Raw genomic sequence first — 21,943 nt, 5'->3', positions numbered from 1 at the left:
ACCTTCCAAAGCGCTGGGATTACAAGCGTGAGTCACCGCGCCCAGCCGGTCTCTTGTTCTGTTTAAGCAAGACACTACATTGAGTAGTGCAAAGCAGTGGACATTATGTTGTTTGTAGCTCATTCTCAGTGCTAACAGCAAGAGAAAGTCTTGTGAAGCACGGCCCCCTTGAACTATACTGGTACGCAATTTTTCTTCTTTAAGTGATAAGCAATCTAAAATCAAGGCCTACGGGAAGGACGCAGTTGTTTTTGTTACTCATTTCTAAATGTGAACTGGAACGTGCCGCCCTTTTTCTCCTAGCCCCACCTAGAAGTGCAGTGTTGGTGGGAGATTGTATTCTTCTCTGGGCTTTCAGGACCATTACATATGCTGGGGGAGCCTGGCAGTTGGCGCCAGGCCTGACCCCAGACAGTATTTCCTTCAGCGCCAGTATTTGCATTCTCACTGTTGAAAAGCTTTTGGCACTCAGTTTCCATTTCTGTATTCATAAGTGTTAATTACTCATGAAAGCAAATTGTGGGAAAACTAATTTTATAAATCACTTTACTAGATTGCGTTTTCCTTCCTTGCTTTCATCCTTTTTGTTGGTAATTATACAAATAATATAATTCTAAGTTCTCTGTGTAAAAATATTTAAACAATACAGATAAAGAACAGATCACTTTTTAATTCAGCCAGCTGGAACGTTAGGGATATGTTGGGAGTTAGGGGTTTGGTGTGAAGTAAGGCATTTTATTTTGTTTACATGGATAGCAAATTGCTTCAACAAGTTTATTGACTATTTCATACTTTTGCCACTGACTTAAAAATTTTATATGGATTTTCATTTTGTATTGATTGCCTGTATAAAATAAGACTGTAGTTTCTCCTGCTCCACTGAGAGTTTACTCTGCAGTGTTCCGGTGGCCAGTTTATAGTATATTTGATGCCTTCGAAGGGAAACCCTCCTGAGCCCTATTCTTCTTTTTTTTAATTACACCTGTTTCTGAACAAGAATATATGCACATCTTCAGTTGAAAAAGGACAGAAAGATGGGTGGTGAAGACTGCTAACCCCATCTCCACTTTGCAGAGCTAACCACTGCTACCGAAGATACTCTGCTCACACAGAAGCAGAGACTCTCATCCACACATACCTTTCTAAAAATACTTCATTAAATAGTTTCATTAGTCTACTCTTAGATGAACTTGGATATCATGTTATATTAAGTATCAAGTTATATTAAAAACTTCCTTTTTAACAAGTGGCAGAAGACAACATTGAGTCTTCCCATCCAAGAAAATTGTAAAGCCTCTTCCTGTCTCAGGCTCTGTTTTGGTGACATGCTCGAGTCTTATAGTAGATTTTAAGACACTCGTGAATGGGATGTGTATGTGCCTTGATTTAGTAGAGCTTAAACACTTGTTGAAGGAATGATAGCTTTAGGCTGAACTAGCTCTACTTTTGTGATGTTATTTGTACTTACTTGATGTTCAATCCCTACACTGTTTTTTCCGTCAGAAAATATAGTCTACTTTGCCGAGCATGGTGCCTCAATGCCTGTAATCCCAGCACTTTGGGAGGCCGAGGTGGGTGGATCACCTGAGGTTGGGAGTTCGAGACCAGCCTGAGCAACATGGAGAAACCCTGTCTCTACTAAAACTGCAAAATTAGCCGGGCGTGGTGGCACATGCCTGCAATCCCAGCTACTCGGGAGGCTGAAGCAGAAGAATTGCTTGAACCTGGGAGGCAGAGGTTGCGGTGAGCCAAGATCACGCCATTGCACTCCAGCCTGGGCAACAAGAGTGAAACTCTGTCTCGAAAAAAAAAAAAAAAAAGAAAATCTAGTCTTTTTTCTGAAAAAGTGAGTGTTGTCCCTATTGGTTAAAGTGTACCTTTAATACATTCATACACACTCCTAATTAGCATTAAATGAGAATGTGCTTTGACTTTAATTCATTATATTTGTTCAACAGAGAAATTGGACTTGACATTTCATTCTTTCAATTACTCCCTCTTAGAGGATATTAATGGATACGCCTGTGTTACTGGTAAACCCATCAGCCAAGGGGGAATCGATGGATGCATCTCTGCTACTGGCTGTGGCGTCTTCCATGGGATTGAAAACTTCATCAATGAAGCTTCTTACATGAGCATTTTAGGAATGACACCAGGGTTTGGAGATAAAATATTTGTTGTTAAGGTAAAAAAAAAAAAGTTTCTTTAATAAGTGATAGACATTAAGTATAGTTTTTAATGTTTTTAGAATTGTAATTTTAAAATTCAGTTATCTCGCATCTCTTAAATTTAGAATGGTGGTTTCCATAGTAATGGATCTTTTGTTTTTTGAACCTTGCTATGATTCATGTAACTAGAACTGATTTAAGTATCTCTCAAGTAGATGTGAAACTATTACGAACTATCACCAAATTCAACCAAAATATTGGTCAGTATTCAAACTTGAAATTGTATCTAGAAGGGCAAGTCTCTTAACATAACTCTCTAAGTTTTGTAAGTATATAGAAAGGTTTACACATTGACCCAAATTTGTTTGATGTGTTAACATGTATTTTACTTAGGATAATCTTAATTAAGTTGAAATAATTTTACAACAGAAGTTGTAGCTGGGCATGGTGGCTCATGCCTGTAATCCCAGCATTTTGGGAGGCCAAGGCGAGTGGATCACTTGAGGCCAGGCGTTCGAGACCAGCCTGGCCAACATGGTAAAATGCCATCTCTACTAAAAATAGAAAAATTAGCTAGGCATGATGGTGGCGCCTGTAATCCCAGCTACTTGGGAGGCTAAGGCAAGAGAATCACTTGAACCCGGGAGACAGAGGCTACAGTGAGCCGAAATTGTGCCATTGCACTCCAGCCTGGGCTGGACATCACACCTGACTAATTTTTGTATTTTTTTTTTTTTTTTTTTGAGACGGAGTCTGGCTCTGCCGCCCAGGCTGGAGTGCAGTGGCCGGATCTCGGCTCACTGCAAGCTCCGCCTCCCGGGTTTACGCCATTCTCCTGCCTCAGCCTCCCGAGTAGCTGGGACTACAGGCGCCAGCCACCACGCCCGGCTAGTTTTTTGTATTTTTTAATAGAGACGGGGTTTCACTGTGTTGGCTGTGGCTGGTCTCGAACGCCTGATCTCAAGTGGTTCACCTGCGTCAGCCTCCTAAAGTGCTGGAATTACAAGTGTGAGCCACCATGCCCAATCATCACATTCTTAAACAGAGAATTTTATTATTGAAGAGAAACCAGTTAGTACATTGTTTCTTTTGGCAAAAGAATTTTGAGAATTGCTTCTAAATGAACTGAGTGTGGATTTACATTGGTCAAAATATGACTCTTGCTGTCTATACCAGGATTTTAATTTTTGTGTCATGGATAATTGTTCTTCACAGGGATTTGGTAATGTGGGCCTACACTCTACGAGATATTTACATTGTTTTGGTGCTAAATGTATTGCTGTTGGTGAGTCTAATGAGAGTATATGGAATCCAGATGGTATTGACCCAAAGGAACTGGAAGACTTCAAATTGGTATTAATACATTTTTATGGCATAGACACTAAATATAAACATTTAAACTCTGGTACAGCTATTAATTGTGATTTTCAATCAATGGCAGCAACATGGGTCCATTCTGGGCTTCCCCAAGGCAAAGCCCTATGAAGGAAGCATCTTGGAGGCCGACTGTGACATACTGATCCCAGCTGCCAGTGAGAAGCAGTTGACCAAATCCAACTCATCCAGAGTCAAAGCCAAGGTGACAACATTATAGAAACTGGAACCAACATTTTCAATGTGAATGACGTCGGGGGGTCATAGAAGAATCTGATTGAGTTTTCTCTTTCTTTTTAGCAGCTTCATTGGCATATATTGTACATACCATACAGTTCTCCCATTTAAAGTAAATAATTTAATGGCTTTTAGCTTCCTGCACAGAGTTGTGCAACGATTAGCAAAAAAAACGCATCTGCCTGACACTCCTGTAAAAAAAAAAAAAACCTAGATAAATAGAAAAGTAAAAGGTAGTTTTATACACTTTGCAGAGCAAAATAACTTCTATTAATTTAATTTTAACTGAAACTGTGCTTCTCCCCACATATGAACACATGTTCATTTATGCATATCTCTTGCCCTCAGTGGAGGGGATTTGACGGTGTTGTTGGCATTTCTCTATGTTCCTGACTCTCTTGCAGATTATTGCTGAAGGTGCCAATGGGCCAACAACTCCAGAAGCAGACAAGATCTTCCTGGAGAGAAACATGGTTATTCCAGTGGGTCATCTATATTTATTAGGCTTTATATGTATTTAGTAATTGTCTTTTGCAAGGAATTTGGAGGAAGACAGGAATTATTAGTCTCCTAAGCTCTAGTGAATTCATCTTTATTTCACTTTTGAGAAAATATAGTAGAAGCATGGTTAATACTAAGCCTGTCACTTTTCACCATGATCTAAACATTTATTCCAATTTCACGGTCTTTACTGAATGTCTTTAACCTTCTAAGAGTCTGGTTATAGAAATGTGTGCTGTGTTAGAAACACTATTCTAACTTAAGTTCTAAGATATTCTGTATGATTCCTAACCTTATGCATTTCAAGTACCCCTTCCGGCTTTACTCAGAAAACTAATATGAGGCACACATGCTCAGGTTTTTTAGCAGGTAAACATGAGTCTACACCAAAAAGTTATTAGAAATTAGTGTGGGCTTGGGATGCATTTTAAAGAACCCCCTTTGCTGAAAGCGCTTGAGACATTTAACGTAACTGAAATGGGCTACCCTTAGGTAATAGGAGAAAGAATCCTGTCTTCTGAGAGGCCCTGTGGACGGTCCAATCCAATTGGTTGGTGGGCAAGCCATTTAGTCTGAGAACTTCTGGTAGAGAAGAGGCTCTAACCAAAGATTATTAACATTCATTGATTAATAAGCCAAAAAATGATCTTTTTTTCCCTAAATAGAAAAAGCGTTAGATGGAATTTGGCAGGGTGGGGAGGAGTGTTAAATTAAGTGTGAAATTCCTGATACTAGCTAAAATATATTTGTGATATTTAAAGTTCAGTCTACCTTGGTATTGAAATTAAGGTCTTAGGTTCATTTTAAGCTTTTGCTAAAACCTTCGTCTTCTAATTTCTTTGGTGTCTTATTTTTGTGTATAGGATCTCTACCTGAATGCTGGAGGAGTGACAGTATCTTACTTTGAGTGGCTGAAGAATCTAAATCATGTCAGCTATGGCCGTTTGACCTTCAAATATGAAAGGGATTCTAACTACCACTTGCTCAGTGAGTGTCGATAATGTTGTTCACCAAAACTCATCTTTTGAGCCAGCTAAAAGGCTGTAAAAAGGTCCACTTAAGAGAACTTATCCCTTTGGGAAAGAATTGAGTCTTAGAAAAGAAACTAATATTTTGTCTCATGAAACTTAGACCAAAAATGCACAATGTCTTTCTGGATATTAACTCTCCCATATACTTATATCCAGATTTTTATTCTGTGATGTAATGTTTGCAGAATATAATCTACAAATTAATTTTTTTTTCCTTTTTTGAGACAGAGTCTCACTCTGTCGTCCAGGCTGGAGTGCAGAGGTGCGAACTCAGCTTACTGCAGCCTCTGCCTCCCAGGTTCAAGCAATTCTCCTGCCTCAGCTTCCCAAGTAGCTAGGACTATAGGCATATGCTGCCATAGCTGGCTAATTTTTGTATTTTTAGTAGAGATGGGGTTTCACCATGTTGGTCAGGATAGCCTTGATCTCCTGACCTCGTGATCCACCTGCCTCAGCCTCCCAAAGTGCTGGGATTACAGGCATGAGCCACCACGCCCAGCCAATAATATTTATTTAAGTGTGATTTTAAAACCCCACTGTCAATACTCAGTTCTGTCTCTGGTTGCTCTTAGTAAAGGCCTGTCTAGTGTCAAGAATTGTTTTTGAGACTCCTGATGAGAATACTTGTTTTTCTTTGACTAGAGTAAGCTCCACAGTTAAGAGTAGAATTTCTCATCAAGCTGAAATAAGACCAAGACCTCCTACTGAGCTTCTCTACTCAGCCCACTGTGAGAATCTGGGTGAAGTGTTCCATCTATTTCCTCTTCTTTTTCCCCCAGCATTTTCTTTTTAATAGAGCCAAGGAAAAACCCTGGTAATGGGTGTTATGGAAACAGAGCAGTGACCTAAATCCACATTTATATAGGAAATTGACAATAATGTGTTTTATTCCTTCTTGACTGAGTTTTTTTTTTTTTTGAGACAGAGTTTCATTCTTGTTGTCCAGGCTGGAGTGCAATGACACAATCTCAGCTCGCTACAACCTCTGCCTCCCTGGTTCAAGTGATTCTCCTGCCTCAGCCTCCCAAGTAGCTGGGATTACAGGCAGGCATCACCATGCCCAGCAAATTTTGTGTTTTTAGTAGAGGCAGCATTTCACCATGTTGGTCAGGCTGGTCTCAAACTCCTGACCTCAAGTGATCCACCTGCCTCAGCCTCCCAAAGTGCTGGGATTACAGGCGTCAGCCACCGCGCCCGGCCCTTCTTGACTGAGTTTTAAGTGATTAACGCTTTTATGTCATTAGAACTCTCTGTACGTTTTTGGGTTACAGTTATTGTTTGGGACTACTTTTGATTCTACTTCATTTTTCTTTTCTGTTAGCAATATCTTGATCTCTCTCTCTCTTTTTTTTTTTTCCCCATAGTGTCTGTTCAAGAGAGTTTAGAAAGAAAATTTGGAAAGCATGGTGGAACTATTCCCATTGTACCCACAGCAGAGTTCCAAGACAGGATATCGGTGAGTGTGCTCACCCCACAGTTGTACTTTACACATGCTCCCTGCTCTTTTGTTCAGGCAGAGCTGGTTAGATGGATTTCATTTATGGCATAGTCTTTGTAATTAGCTTGACAGTAAGTGTGTGACATGTGTGTTTTTTACCTTCCCTTTTCATTACATTCTAAAACTGGAGTAAGAATCCTAATGACTACTGACAAATTTAAAATAAATAAATTTGGTATTTTTCACACACATGTTTTAACAGTGAAGGATTATTATGTACTTTAATTATTTTAAGCTTCAGAGAAATAGGAAGAATTGAAAAGTAAGCATTAGATTGAACTATATGGGAGTCCAAGAGTTTGAGACCAACCTGGGGAACATAGCGAGTCCCCATCTCTATAGAAAGAAAGCAAGAGGCCAGGCTCGGTGGCACACACCTGTAATCCCAGCACTTTGGGAGGCCAAGGCTGGCAGATCACAAAGCCAAGAGATAAGAGAGCATCCTGGCCAACATGGTGAAACCCCGTCTCTACTAAAAATATAAAAATTAGCCGGGTGTGTTGGCACTCACCTGTAGTCTCAGCTACTCGGGAGACTGAGGCAGGAGAATCACTTGAACTTGGGAGGTAGAGGTTGCAGTTAGCCAAGACTGTGTCACTGCGCTCTAGCCTGGGCCACAGAGAGAGACTCCGCACCCCTCCTCCACAAAAAGAAAAGAAAGGAGGGAGGGAGGAAAAAGGGAGGGAGGGATGGAGGAAGGAAAACTTCTTTACCAGTAAATGATGGAAGACATGAAAAACAAAAGTCCATAGCACATAAACCTGGGGAAAACATTTATCCTCATTGTTAGAGAAATACAAATTTAAAAAGGGTTTTTTTAAATGTATTAACAAAAACAATGAATGGATCTTATGTTCACCATGTATATGGTGAAATAGTTGTACCTATATTGTAGTGACAGTGCAGATTGGTGCAGCTCTTTGGAAAATGTGAAGTTATTAAAGTGTTCCTGCCCTTTGGTGCTATGATAATCTCCCCTCTGGGAATTTATCCTAAGAAAATAATTCAAAAGAGTAGGAACCACTCCATGCACGATGATGCTATTGAAACTATGTGTAGGCCAGATGCGGTGGCTCATGCCTCTAATCCCAGCATTTTGGGAGACCAAGGCAGGTGGATCACCTGAGGTCAGGAGTTTGAGACCAGCCTGGCCAACATGGCGAAACTCCATCTCTACTAAAAATACAAAACTAGCTGGGAATAGTGGCACATGTAGTCCCAGCTGCTTGGGAGACTGAGGCAGGAGAATTGCTTGAACCCAGGAGGCGGAGGTTGCAGTGAGCCAAGATCGTCCCGTTGCACTCCAGCCTGGGCAATAAGAATGAAACTCCATCTGAAAAAAAAAAAGAATCTATGTGTAGATAGCTTTTAAATTTGGTTTCATTTAAAGTCCAGGGACAGGAAAATGGCTGAGTTATATCTTATAATACATCTTCTTAGGAAATATTCAGTCATAGTTTAAGAATATATTGCAATGACTAAGTTGTATCTTATGAAATATTCAGTAATGGAAAATAGTTCTGAGACTATATTGCAACATGGGAAAAAGTTAAAGGTTTTGTTTAAAAGAAAGAAAAAATGCTCTAGCCATTCTAGGTACTAACTGTTCCCCTCAGTAAACTTTCCTTTTTCCTAGAGTGATGTCTTTGTTCTGGTCCTTCTATCTGGAATACACACATCCCCTCCCTGCTTAAGTGTCACTGCAGTTCTGTGGCTGTCTCTGAAAGTCTCCTGTGTGCCACTGTTTCATACAGAACATCCATCCCGAGTGGCTAGTAGTGCATTGAAAGGGCTTGCGCTCTCTCCTACATCAGCAGTTTTCCCTCCTCTGAGTCATTCCCCTCAGCTTACCAAATGCTGTTTTAAAAAATGTATAAATCTTAATCCCACTTCCCTTCCCAGTACTGCCATTTGTTTCCTGTACAGCAAACCTCCTTGGAAGAGTTGTATATACTCAGCCTCCGATTCTTCTTTACTTGAACCTACTCCACCAAGGCTATTCTTGTCAAGACAGCCAGTGACACCAGCATTGCCAAATCCAATAGCTATTTTCAGTCCTTATCTTGCTTACCTGTCAGCAGTTCTTGTCACAAATGACACTCCCACCTTGAAACAATTTCTTCTCTTAGCTTCCAGGATACCACCTTCTCCTGGTTTTCTTCCTACCTCACTGAACATTTCTTCTCTATTGCCTCTTGCTGGTAACTCTTCAACTCTCCACTCTCCTAACATTGGAAGGCCTGAGTCCCTAAACAACTTCTCTATCTAGATTGAAAACTTCAGTGATCCACTTAGCCTCGTGGTTTTAAGACTATGTATATACAACTCCCTTCCCACTAGAATATAAAATCTGTGAGAGCAGAATTTTGATTTTCTTCTGTAGGGTCCCCTAGTACCTGGAAGAGTATGTAATCAATAAGTGTCCAAACTACATCAGTGACCCATTTTAAGTTGTTATTGGGCATATGTGTTTTGTGGCTCTGTATGTCACCTTAAGAGTGGTAGTGAGTTAATTGTCCTTAATTTTTTAGAAAGCATTCCAAGAAAGAAATTAGGAAAGAGAGAAGCTGACTTGATGGTGGAGGCCCTGAGTCATACACAATGGAGCATTCTACCAGGGTATGTGTGCAGATGCTGTTTGCCTTCCTGCCAGTCACATGAAGTGCAACTCAGCCGTGTTATCTCAGCCACCAGACTGTGTGTGCTGATAGAAAATGGCAATCCGGGCCGGGCACGGTGGCTGACACCTGTGATCCCAGAACTTTGGGAGGCTGAGGCGGGCGGATCTCAAGGTCAGGAGATCGAGACCATACTGGCTAACACGGTAAAACCTCGTTTCTACTAAAAATACAAAAAATTAGCCAGGTGTGGTGGCAGGCGCCTGTGGTCCCACCTACTCGGGAGGCTGAGGCAGGAGAATTGCTTGAACCTGGGAGGCGGAGCATGCAGTAAGCTGAGATCGCGCCACTGCACTCCAGCCTGGGCAGCAGAGCAAGACTCCCTCTCAAAAAATAGAAAATAGCAGTCTGTTCAATGCTCCTCATTTGTGTGTAGCAAAACACGTGCTTTTTCAGTCTCAGATGATGAGCAATTTTTTTAGAGTCTTCAAATATGTTTATGAGGCTTTGGAAAGAAATAATAAGGATGATTTAGGAGGTAATGGTGTTGGCAGCTAGCCCAATATCGAGTAGTTAGCCAAATTGGGTTGTAGCTCAGTGCGCCACTATGTTATAGCTATAGGAAGCTACCTTACTGTAGAATTTGGTATAAGCAAAAGTCACTTTGACTGCTTGATCCCTACTTTAAGGCCTCAACCACAGTTTGAGTCCCATTTTCCTAATTTCTTCTTGGGTTCAGATTCTATCTGCTTGGATTTATGATGAAATAGCATAAGCAGATATTGATGATGAAGGTGGTGCTTAGTGCTATTGTTTTTCTTGTTAATTTTTGATTGAGATAGGGTTTATGTGGTATAAATTCATCTTTTTAAAGTATACAATTTGGCATCCTTTATTATATATACTAGCCATCACCACTATAGAATTCTAGAACATTTTCTTCATCCTCTTCTTTTTTTGTTTTTTTGAGACGGAGTCTTGCCCTGTTGCCCAGGCTAGAGTGCAGTGGCGCAATTTCAGCTCACTGTAACCTCCGCCTCCCGAGTTCAAGCAATTCTTGTCCCTCAGCCTCCCAAGTAACTGGGATTACCGGTGTGAGCCAACACGCCCAACTAATTTTTGTTTTTGTTTTGTTTTGTTTTTTGAGATGGAGTCTCGCTCTGTCGCCCACCTGGAGTGGTGCGATGGTGTGATCTCGGCTCACTGCAACTGCCGCCTCTTGGGTTCAAGCAATTCTCCTGCCACAGCCTCCAGAGTAGCTGGGATTACAGGCATCCACCCCAACGCCTGGCTAATTTTTTTGTATTTTTAGTAGAGATGTGGTTTCACCATGTTGGTCAGGCTGGTCTTCAACTCCTGACCTCAAGTGATCCGCCAGCCTTGGCCTCCCAAAGAGCTGGGATTACAGGTGCGAGCCACCATGCCCGGACTAATTTTTATATTTTTAGTAGAGATGTGGTTTCACCATGTTGGTGAGTCTGGTCTTGAACTCCTGACTTCAAGTGGTCTGCCCACCTCAGCCTCCCAAAGTGCTGGGATTACAGGCGTGAGCCACTGCACCCAGCCACCCCATTGTTAAGTCCAGAGAATTAGGCCCTCCTGCCTAGAGGTTCTGCTGCTACAGTAGTTTGTCTTTGGCTGCCCAAGTCCTGCCTTGAAACACTGAGAAGGTAACTTGGACCAGGCCTGTCTGGGCCTTGTGTGTTTTTGGCCTGGTCCCTTGAGTCAGGATTATCTTCACTGCATTTTCTCTTTCTTTTCAGCAAATTATGCGCACAGCCATGAAGTATAACCTGGGATCGGACCTGAGAACAGCTGCCTATGTCAATGCCATTGAGAAAGTCTTCAAAGTGTACAATGAAGCTGGTGTGACCTTCACATAGATGGATCGTGGCTGAGTTCCTCACTACCCTCTTCACCTGTAACTTCTACTGACCTATCACAAGTTTACATGTAACCACAGAAATCCCTTTCTCTCCTGACTCAGTAATAATGGATACCATTCTCAACAAGTCAATCCAAATCAGCCCCTGAAGGAGAAAGAAATTAAGGTTAGGGGATCATGTACAAGTGTGAAAGTAGAAATCACCTACACCAGAGAGCCATTTGGGTATTTTTGCCTTTAAATAAAAAGTCTCCTCCATCTGGCTGTGCAGCCTTGCTCTGTGGCTTTTCCCAACACAATCAGTGCTATTGCTGGGGAAGGGACAGGCAAGAGCAGTCAGTTGCTTGCTTATTTTGCTCTGGACGAGTCTGGGACACGCTGTAACTTTAGCACATTTAAGAAGTAGGTGTGTGGCCTTTTGAGAAGGTGGCATGGTCCTCAAGTGAGTTCTTAGTATTTTATATCAGCAAAATAACTGAATTTTGCAGGTTGCAAACAAATATAAAAGCTGTTTCTGTTTATGAATTCTATTCTTTTAGAATAAAATAAGTACATGCTGCTGTAATAAAATTGTCTTTAATCACTTAACAAGCCTAACCTTGACTCAAACAGTGAATGCCTATAAAAATAATAAATGAAAAAAACTAGTATCATAAAACAGTGTCATTTATAGCTTATCAGTCATGTATTGTTGTCCAGCAAACATTAAAAGCCTTGTGGATAATTAAGTTTTCTTCATACCTGCAAAATGGTGGAGGCTATTTTTGTTACAATTGTCAGAATTTGCTAACTGTAATTGACACATAGTCCAAAGAATGCAGTAACCTTTTTATCATGTTACTAATTGTTCTCTTTGGAAGATCTATGGTTGACTAATTAAACAGTAATTCAGGTAGAGTGTCCAAGAAAAAAAACCACTTGAGCTCCCTGTTTGGAGTCTGGCTGGCTCTGAGCATTGCCAATGGCCCCTACTCACCTGACTTTGTGTCCTCTCCTTTTAGAGGTTTTCCATTCTGCACCCAGCGTCGCTAACAGTGGGCTGAAAACAACCTTGGGTTGAGTGTTTTGTTTGGGAGTTATTTGGCCAGAGCCTTTTGAACAGTAGTGTCCCTGTGAAGTGCTAAATAATATTATGTGTAAGAATGAGGTTTCTTTTTTCTTTTAACTGTAACACCCTTGAGAAATTTCTAACTACTTTGTAACTGCATGGCTTAACCTGGTGATAAAAGCAAGTATTAAAAGTCTATGTTTTCCAAAACTTAACTTTTCTGTGTTTTTACATGTGGTAGTTTCTCTTTTCATAAGTTATAATACTGCAATTGGATTTCTGAAATGTTTATAGCGACCACCCATATAATATTTCCTTCCACTTTATTGTGAGTTGCCCAGACTTTATTCTTGAATTTTTTTTTCCCAGCACTCTACATGTTCCGAGAAACTTCCCTAGTAACGAAGTATAGAAATGATCCCTGAAAGCATAGTCTTTATTCTCGAATTATTTTGTATTTTATTAAATAATATCAACAACTGTTCTTGAGGAAGAGGCTCCAATGTTTAAAGCCGATATACTGAAGTAACTTTTAGTGCCATTTTTCACTAAAGGAGATTTTATGTGGAATAATTTAGCCACAGAATGTAACAACTGTTGAAGAGAGAATACTAACTGTAATTAATCAGAACTGAATTCTAGAGTTCATTCCACCAGTTACTTAACTGCCAATGTGAAGCCTGACTTTCATTGGTCTTTGTCTGTGTTTCGCAGTTCAGCCTCTGCATGCTCCTGGCATCGGGTCAGTCAGATAAACAGGCCCCCAGTACATGGGCATAGTGAGCCCTTCCCCAGCATCGTGGAGTGTATCTGCACTCTAGGTGGGCTACTAAAATGTGTAAGGGGAAAAGTGATACAAAAACCAGTTCCAGAATGTTCGAATAACAATGAGTGGGGCAGCAGATTCAAGTCATGTGAATGTGGGATAAGTCTTAGTGGTGGCCTTTGACTATATATTGGAAATACTGATTTTTTTTTGTTAGTGGGGGTGGTTTTTGTTTTTTGAGACAGTGTCTTGCTCTGTCACCCAGGCTGGAGTGCAGTGGTACAGTCACGGCTCACTGCATCCTCTACCTCCTGGGCTCAAGCAGTTCTCCTGCCTCAGCCTCCTGAGTAGCTAGGACCACAGGTATGAGTACTACACCGGGCTAATTGTTTTTATTTTTTGTTGACACGAGGTCTCCCTATGTTGCCCAGACTGGTCTCACACTCTTGAGCCCAAGTTATCTTCCCGCCTTGGCCTCCCAAAGTACTAGGGTTACCGGCATGCCTGGCCAATAGTAATTTTTTAAAGATTAATGTTGAGGAGTATTCTTGATAGTAATATTAAAAAACTAAATTGCCTGTGCTAGCTATATGAAGATGAGAGCATTCGTGTCAGTAATTTTGACTCCTGACTCCTGAATGTTTTAGTTTTAAAAAATCTAGTCAATTACTCTTTTTGCCTTGACAGAAATTTTCTTTTTTTTTTTTTGAGACGGAGTGTCGCTTTGTCACCGAGGCTGGAGTGCAGTGGCATGATCTCAGCTCACTGAAACCTCCGCCCCCTGGGTTCAAGCAATTCTGGTGCCTCAGCCTCCCAAGCACCTGGGACTGCAGGTACGTGCCACCACGCCCAACTAATTTTCTTGCATTTTTAGTAGACATGAGGTTTCACCACATTGGCCAGGCCAGTCTTGAACTCCTGACCTCAGGTGATCCACCAACCTCAGCCTCCCAAAGTGCTGGGATTATAGGCATGAGCCATTCTGCCCAGCCTATTTACAGTTATTTTCAAAACTCACACATGATAATCAAGTTACTTCTGAAATAGCCATAGATGACTTATATAGCACCTAAAGAAGACTTAACTGTTGCTTTATGAACCTCTACACCAGAGTGTATTCTAATTACCCTGATTAAGGAGATGAAAAGTAAAGGCATGATTTTTCAGTGCTTCTTTCACCTTAACCAGTAGAATTGGTAATTACTTTTTAATTTATTTTTCCTTTTTTTTTAAAATCTATGATTCTAGCCAAAGAACTGATTTACTTTTTTTAAAAAAAGCCTGGCATCTTAACTTACAAGCAAGTGAATTCCATATTCTCTAAACATCCCTGGCAGGCTTTCCCAGCCCTGCTGTTTGTTAAGGTAGTCAAAGCGTGGCACATGAAGAAAACTACATCTGGGGGTTGGACGCGGTGGCTCGCACCTGTAATCCCAGCACTTTGGGAGGCCAAGGCGGGCGTATCACCTGAAGTTGTGAGTTCGAGACCAACCTCAACAACATGGAGAAACCCCGTCTCTACTAAAAAATATACAAAATTTGCTGGGCGTGGTGGTGCATGCCTGTAATCCCAGCTACTCAGGAGGCTGAAGCAGGAGAATCGCTTGAACCCAAGAGGTGGAGGTTGCAATGAGCTGAGATTGCGCCATTGCACTCCAGCCTGGGCAACAAGAGTGAAACTCCATCTCAAAAAAAAAAAAAAGAAAACTACACCTGTGGATATTGTACAAAAGATTGTTTTTATGATTTTTTTTTTAACATAACTGTTATTGACTTGCGTTTGTATTTTTATCAAAACATACTTCATTTATGTATTTATTTTGAGATGAAATCTCAGTCTGTCACCCAGGCTGGAGTGCAGTGGCACAATCTTGGCTCACTGCCACCTCCACCTTCCAGGTTCAAGCAATTCTGCCTCTACCTCCCGTGTAGCTGGGATTACAGGCATGCACCACCATGCCCGGCTTTTTTTTTTTTTTTTTTTTTTTTTGAGACGGAGTCTCAATCTGTCGCTCAGGCTGGAGTGCAGTGGCATGATCTGGGCTCACCACAAGCTCCGCCTCCCAGGTTCACGCCATTCTCCTGCCTCAGCCTCCCGAGTAGCTGGGACTACAGGTGCCTGCCACTACGCCCGGCTAATTTTTTGTGTTTTTAGTACAGACGGAGTTTCACCTTGTTAGCCAGGATGGTCTCGATCTCCTGACCTTGTTATCCCCCTGGGATTACAGGCGTGAGACACCACACCCTGCCGGCTTATTTTTGTATTATTAGTAGAGACAGGGTTTCACCATGTTGGCCAGGCTGGTCTCAAACTCCTGACTTCAGGTGATCCACCTGCCTCAGCCTCCCAAAGTGTTGGTATTAAAGGCATGAGCCACCGCACCCAGCCTCAAACATACTTTAGACAGTTTTTCACCTCAGCACTATTGACATTTTAGGCTATGTCTGCCTTTTAGGCTCTCTCTGCCTTGTAGGATGTTTAGTAATATCCCTGGCCTCTACACATTAGATGTCAGAGAGATGTCAGTAATATCCCTGGCCTCTACACATTAGATGTTATAACCCCTCGGTTATAACAATGACAAATATATTCAGATTGCCAAATGTCCCTTGTGGAGCAAATTCGTCCCTTGTTGTGAACTGTGATCCAGAGAGCCAAATAGTGATACAAGGTTTATTGTTCACAATAGCTCGTCCCCTCCAATCCAGACACCACCTGCCTCACCATTTTCCACTGCCCAGAAGCAACCACTTTCAACAATCTTAAATGTCTCCTTTTTATTCTATTTAAAGCCTTTGCTCATTTTTAAATTGGGTTTTATCTGTATTATTGAGTAGTAAGTGTTCTTTACATATTCCACATCCAGTTGTGGTGGTATAAGCCTATGGTTCCAGCTACTCAGAAGGCTGAGGCAGGAGGATCACTTGAGCCCAGAAGTTCAACACTAGCCTAGGCAACATAGGAAGACCCTATCTCTAAATGAATTTTTGAAATATATATCTTCTAGATAATTGACCTTTAACATGTATATAATTTGCAAATATTTTCTCTCAATCTGTTAGTTGTCTTTGCACTTTCTTGATAGTCTCCTTTTTAATCTTGAGAAAGCATAATTTATTTTTCTTTTGGTTGGTGTGCTTTAGGTTGTATGTAAGAAACCATTGCCTAATCCATAGTCATGCAGATATATCCTTGTTTTTTTTTGTTTTTTTTGTTTTTTTTTTTCTTTTGGGACGGTCTCGCTCAGATGTCCAGGCTGGAGTGCACTGGTGTGATCTCACCGCTCATGGCTAAGTGCAGCCTTTACCTCCTAGGCTCAAGCAATCCTCGCCCTTCAGCCTCCCAAGTAGCTGGGACTATAGGCACATACCACCACCAAGCACAGCTAATTTCTGTATTTTTGGAGAGATAAGGTCTTGCCATGTTGCCCAGGCCAGTCTTGAACTCCCAGGCTCAAGCAATCCGCCCACCTTGGCCTCCTAAAGTGCTAGGATTACAGGTGTGAGCCACTGTGCCTGGCCTATAAAGATTTTTTTAAGAAATAGTGACCAGGCCGGGCACGGTGGCTCACGTCTATAATCCCAGCACTTTGGGAGGCCGAGGTAGGCAGATCAAGAGGTCAGGAGATTGATACCATCCTGGCTAACGCAGTGAAACCCCATCTCTACTAAAAATACAAAAAATTATCAGCTGGGGGAGGTGGTGGGCGCCTGTAGTCCCAGCTACTGGGGAGGCTGAGGCAGGAGAATGGGTTTACCCCAATCCTTGCAGTGAGCCGAGATCACACCACTGCACTCCTGCCTGGACAACAGAGCGAGACTTGGTCTCAAAAAAAAAAAAAAAAAATAGTGACCAAAAATATCCCACAGTTGATGGGAGTTGTGAATCTACACATTCAAGATGCTCAACAAATTCAAATCAGGGTAAACTCAAAGAGATCCACACTGAGACACATTATAATCAAATTGTAGAAAGTTAAAGACAGAAACACCCCAAGAGATAAGTGATTCATCCTGTACAAGGGATCTTCAGTAAGATTAACAGTTGCTTATCAGAAATCACAGAGCACAGAAGGCAGTAGGATACTTCTTCCCCTCTCTCCCACCAATAGGTGATATATTAAAAATACTGACAGGAAAAAATCAACCAAGAATCCTATATCTGGCAAAAAATAACCTCTAAAAATGAAGGAAACATTAAGACATTCCCAGAAAAGTCAGGGGAGTTTATCATTAGTAAACTTCTGTTACAAAGAATGCTAAAGTCTCCCCATATTACTTTCAGGGAAGAAAACAAAATAGAATGCAAAAGTGGAGCTGGGGCCGGGCATGGTGGCTCATGCCTGTAATCTCAGCACTTTGGGAGGCCAAGGCAGGTGGATCACCTGAGGTCAGGAGTTTGAGACCAGCCTGGCCAATATGGTGAAACCCTATTTCTACTAAAAATACAAAAAAATTACCTAGACGTGGTGGCGTGCCCCTGTAGTCCCAGCTGACTGAGGCTGAGGCACGAAAGTCGCTGAGTCCGGGAGGCAGGAGTTGCAGTGAGCCGAGATGGCGCCACTGCACTCCAGCCTGGACGACAGAGCAATACTCCATCTCTAAATAAATAAATAAATAAATAAATAAATAAATAAATAAATAGAAGTGTTGGGGGAGCTCAGCATGGTGGTTCACGCCTGTAATTTCAGCACTTTGGGAGGCTGAAGTAGGATCACCTGAGGCCAGGAGTCCACAACCAGCCTGGGTGACATAAGGGGACCCCATCTTTACAAAATAAAAGTAATTAGCCAGACAGGGTGGTTCAGGCCTGTTGTCCTAGCCGCTTAGGAGGCTGAGGCAGGAAGATTGCTTGCAGCCAGCAATTTAAGACTAGCCTGGACAACATAGTGAGACCCCGTCTCTACAAAATATAAATTTAAAAAATTAACTGGGCATGGTGGTGTGCATCTGTAGTTCTAACTACTCATGAGGCTGAGACAGGAGGATCACTTGAGACCAGAAGTTGGAGGTTATAGTGAGCTATGATCACACCACTGCACTCCAGCCTGGTTGACAGAGCAAGAACCTGTCACTAAACAAAAATAATAAATGAAGAGTTCTTGGACAGGTGCAGTGGCTCATGCCTGTAATCCCAGCACTTTGGGGGGCCGATGTGGGTGGATCACCTGAGGTCAGGAGTTCGAGACCAGCCTGGCTAATATGGTGAAACCCCATCTCTACAAAAAATACAAAAATTAGTTGTGTGTGATGGCATGCGCCTGAAATCCCAGCTACGTGGGAGGCTGAGGCAGGAGAATCACTTGAACCCGGGCGGCAGAGGTTGCAGTGAGCAGAGATTACGCCACTGCACTCCAGCCTGGGCCACAGAGCAAGACTTGGGCTCACAAAAAAAAAAAAAAAAAAAAAAAGCTTACGTGAGTCCTTCAGGCTAAATGAAAGGATACAAGATAGTAACTCAGAGCTATATGAAGAAGTAAAGATCACTGGTAAAGGCAACTATGTAGCTAAATATAAAAGCTAGTATGATTGTATTTTGGGTATGTTATTCCTCTTTCTCCTTTATGATTTAAAAAACATGCTTAAAATAATACAGATCTATGGTCATAGGCACTAATTGTTTAAAGACATAATTTGTAACAATATGGGTAGGGGACAGAGAAAGGAGCAGAGTTAATGTATGCTATTAAAGCTGAGTTGGTATCAGTCTGGACTGGACTTCGAACTCAGCATGTTAAATGAAATCTTCATAGTACCCACTAAAAAAATACCTTTTAAAATATACAGAAAAGGATTTAAGAAAGGTTCAAACTATTACAGGATAAATCATTAACCAAGCACAAAAGAAGGTATTGAGGAGCAAAACACTTTATGTAGAAACTAAACAGCGTGTTGACGTAAGTAAGTTTGTTGGTGTGTAGGTTTTCCTGTTTTTCTTTTTTGGGGTTGGTTTGAGACAGAGTCTTGCTCTGTCACTCAGGCTGGAGCACAGTGTTTCATTCTCAGCTCACTGCAGCCTTTGCCTCCCAGGTTCAAGTGATTCTCAGCCTCCTGAGTAGCTGGGATTGCAGGCGCCCGCCACCACAGCCAGGCAGTTTTTTGTATTTTTAGTGGAGATGGGATTTCACAACATTGGCCAGGCTAGTCTCGGGTTCCTGACCTCAAGTGGTCCTCCTGCCTTGGCCTCCCAAAGTGCCAGGTACAGGCGTGAGCCACCGCACTCAGCCTGTTTTGGGTTTTTTTTTGAGACAGGGTCTGGCTCTGTTGCCCAGGCTGGAGAGCAGTGGCACAATCAGCTCACTACAACCTTGACTTCTGCAGGCTCAGCTGATCCACCCACCTCAGCCTCCTGAGTAGCTGGAACCACAGGTGTGCACCACCATGCACAGCTTATTTTTGTATTTTTTTTGTAGAGACGGGAGTCTTGCTATGTTGCCCAGGCTGGTCTCAAACTCCTGGCCTAAGCAATCTGCCCACCTCAGCATCCCAAAGTGATAGAATTACAGGCGTGAGTCCAACCATAAATACGTTTTTGTTTTTTGTTTTTGAGTCTTTCTCACTCTGTTCCCAGGCTGAAGAGCAGAGGTGCGATCATGGCTCACTGCAGCCTCATCTCCAGGCAGGAGCCACCGTGCTTGGTCAAGTAACTTTTTGTTTCAGTAATCACTTTAAATGTAAATAATCTCACCAACGGAAAGATCGGCAGAACTGATTTTTTTTTTAAATGATGTAATACATGATCCAAATACGCAACTTACAAAATACTCACTGTAGACCCAAAGACACAAATTGGTTGAAAGTGAAAAGATGGAGATAATCCACGCAAATAGTAACCAAAAGAGAGCCAGGGTGGCTATACTAATACCAGACAAAATAGATTTTAAGCCAAAAAATGTTACAGAAAAACATTTTATGTTGGTAAGAGAGTCAAATCATGAGAAGCTGTAACAATTATACATACATATGAACCAAAAAAAGAAAAAAAGGGCTCCAAAATGCACAAGCAAACTAACAAAATTGAAGGAAGAAATAGTTTTACAATAATGGAGACTTCAATACAGGCTGGAGTGCGGTGGCTCTATCACAGCTCACTGCAACCTCTGCCTCCCAGACTCAAGCAATTCTCCAACCTCAGCCTCCCCAGTAGCTGGGAATATAGGCACACACCACCACACGCAGCCAATTTGTGTACTTTTTGTGGAGATGGGGTTTCGTCATGTTGCCCAGGCTGGTCTCAAATGCCCAAGCTCAAGCAGTTTGCCCCCCTCACGCTCCCAAAGTGCTGGGATTACAGGCCTGACCTACTGCGCCCAGCCAATACCCCACCTTCAATAGCAAACAGAACATCTAGACAACATCAATAAGGAATTAGAGGAAATGAACAACACACTAAACCAACTAGACCTAACAGACATATAGAAAAATCTCCGTCTAACAAGAGCAGAATATATATTCTTCTCAAGTGCATATGGAACATTCCCCATGATAAATCACATGTTAGGCCACAAAACAATTCTCAATAAATTTTAAAAGGTAAAAATTATACAAAGGGCCAGGTGTGGTGTTTCACAGCTGTAATCCCAGCGCTTAGTGAGGCTGAGACAGGCAGATCGCTTGAGCCCAGGAGTTCAAGACCAGCCTGGGCAACATGGTGAAACCCTGTCTCTACCAAAAAAAAAAAAAAAAAAATTAGCTGGTGTAGTGGTGGTGAATGCCTGTAGCCCCAGCTACTCAGGAGGCTGAGGCAGGAGAATGGCTTGAGTCTGGAAGCAGAGGCTGCAGTGATCTGAGATCATACCACTACACCCCAGCCTGCAGGACAGAGCAGGACCTGTCTCAAAAAAAACTAAACAGGACAGGCTTGGTGGCTCATGCCTGTAATCCCAGCACTTTGGGAGGCTAAGGTGGGTGGATGACCTGTGGTCAGGAGTTCAAAACCAGCCTGGCCAACATGGTGAAACCCCATCTCTACTAAAAATTACAAAAAATTAGCTGGGCATGGTGGCAGGCGCCTGTAATCCCAGGTACTTGGGAGGTTGAGCCAGGAGAATCGCTTGAATCTGGGAGGCAGAGGTTGCAGTGAGCAGAGATCATGCCACTGTACTCCACCTTGAACAACAGAGCAAGACTCTGTCTAAAAAAAAAGAAAAAGTATATACACACACACACACACACACACACACACAGTGTCTTTTCCAACAAAAGTGTAATGAAGCTAGAAGCCAAAAAATAGGAAAACCTGGATAATTTGCACATAAGTGAAATTTAAACAACATTCTTAAACAACCAGTGGCTCAAAGAAGAAATGACTAGAGAAAATGAAATACTTTCAGATGAATTAAAATAAAATGCAAGGTACCAAAATTTATGAGATGGTGTGACAGGAGTACTCAGTGAAGTTTATAGCTTTAAATGCTTACATTAAAAAAGAATGATCTCATGCTTGCTTTGTCAGCACATATAATAAAATTGGAACAATACAGAGATTAGCTGGGGCCCTGTGCAAGGATGACATGCAAATTTGTGAAGTGTTTCATATTTATTATATATATATATATATAAACAAAAGGCCAGGCATGGTGCCTCATGCCTGTAATCCCAGCACTTTGGGAGGCCAAGGTGTGCAGATCACTAGGTCAGAAGATCGAGACCATCCTGGCCAACATGGTAAAATCCCATCTCTACTAAAATACAAAAATTAGCCAGGCATAGTGGCAGGCACCTGTAATCCCAGCTACTTGGGAGGCTGAGGCAGGAGAATCACTTCAACCTGGGAGGCGGAGTTAGCAGTAAACCAAGATCATGCCATTGTGTTGC

At 41.9% G+C, this 21,943-nt stretch overlaps 1 protein-coding gene and 1 pseudogene across 5 annotated transcripts; both read left to right on the top strand.

The window, feature by feature from the left end:
• Positions 1-38: 38 nt before the first annotated feature.
• LOC105486698 (glutamate dehydrogenase 1, mitochondrial-like) lies at positions 39-12,560 on the top strand. Of its 5 annotated transcripts, XM_071069874.1 has the most exons (9): positions 39-181; positions 1,504-1,846; positions 1,959-2,185; positions 3,384-3,521; positions 3,610-3,747; positions 4,184-4,261; positions 5,144-5,267; positions 6,676-6,767; positions 11,191-12,559. In XM_071069874.1, the coding sequence occupies exons 3-9, from the start codon at positions 2,132-2,134 to the stop codon at positions 11,308-11,310; spliced, it is 744 nt and encodes a 247-aa protein (XP_070925975.1). In that variant the 5' UTR covers positions 39-181; positions 1,504-1,846; positions 1,959-2,131; the 3' UTR covers positions 11,311-12,559. The 5 variants fall into 5 exon arrangements, 3 of the variants coding, with proteins under 3 accessions (XP_070925975.1, XP_070925976.1, XP_070925977.1); XM_071069875.1 differs by lacking the exon at positions 39-181 and having other exon boundaries at positions 538-1,846; positions 2,004-2,185; XR_011607880.1 differs by lacking the exons at positions 39-181; positions 1,504-1,846 and adding an exon at positions 9,341-9,428 and having other exon boundaries at positions 11,191-12,560.
• A 9,009-nt stretch (positions 12,561-21,569) lies between these two features.
• LOC112427549 (U6 spliceosomal RNA) lies at positions 21,570-21,669 on the top strand (annotated as a pseudogene).
• Positions 21,670-21,943: the final 274 nt, after the last annotated feature.

Source organism: Macaca nemestrina, chromosome 9 (genome assembly GCF_043159975.1).
Source record: "Macaca nemestrina isolate mMacNem1 chromosome 9, mMacNem.hap1, whole genome shotgun sequence".
NCBI lineage: Eukaryota > Metazoa > Chordata > Mammalia > Primates > Cercopithecidae > Macaca > Macaca nemestrina.
This window is presented reverse-complemented; position numbering and strand designations above follow the sequence as displayed.

What these genes read in the sequence shown, in the direction of transcription:
- LOC105486698 (XM_071069874.1), top strand. Translation starts at nt 2,132, where the DNA reads ATGAGCATTTTAGGAATGACACCAGGGTTTGGAGATAAAATATTTGTT. An exon ending in AGAGAAACATGGTTATTCCA is followed by an intron (nt 4,262 to 5,143) that starts GTGGGTCATCTA and finishes TTTTGTGTATAG; the next exon opens with GATCTCTACCTGAATGCTGG. An exon ending in AGTTCCAAGACAGGATATCG is followed by an intron (nt 6,768 to 11,190) that starts GTGAGTGTGCTC and finishes CTTTCTTTTCAG; the next exon opens with CAAATTATGCGCACAGCCAT.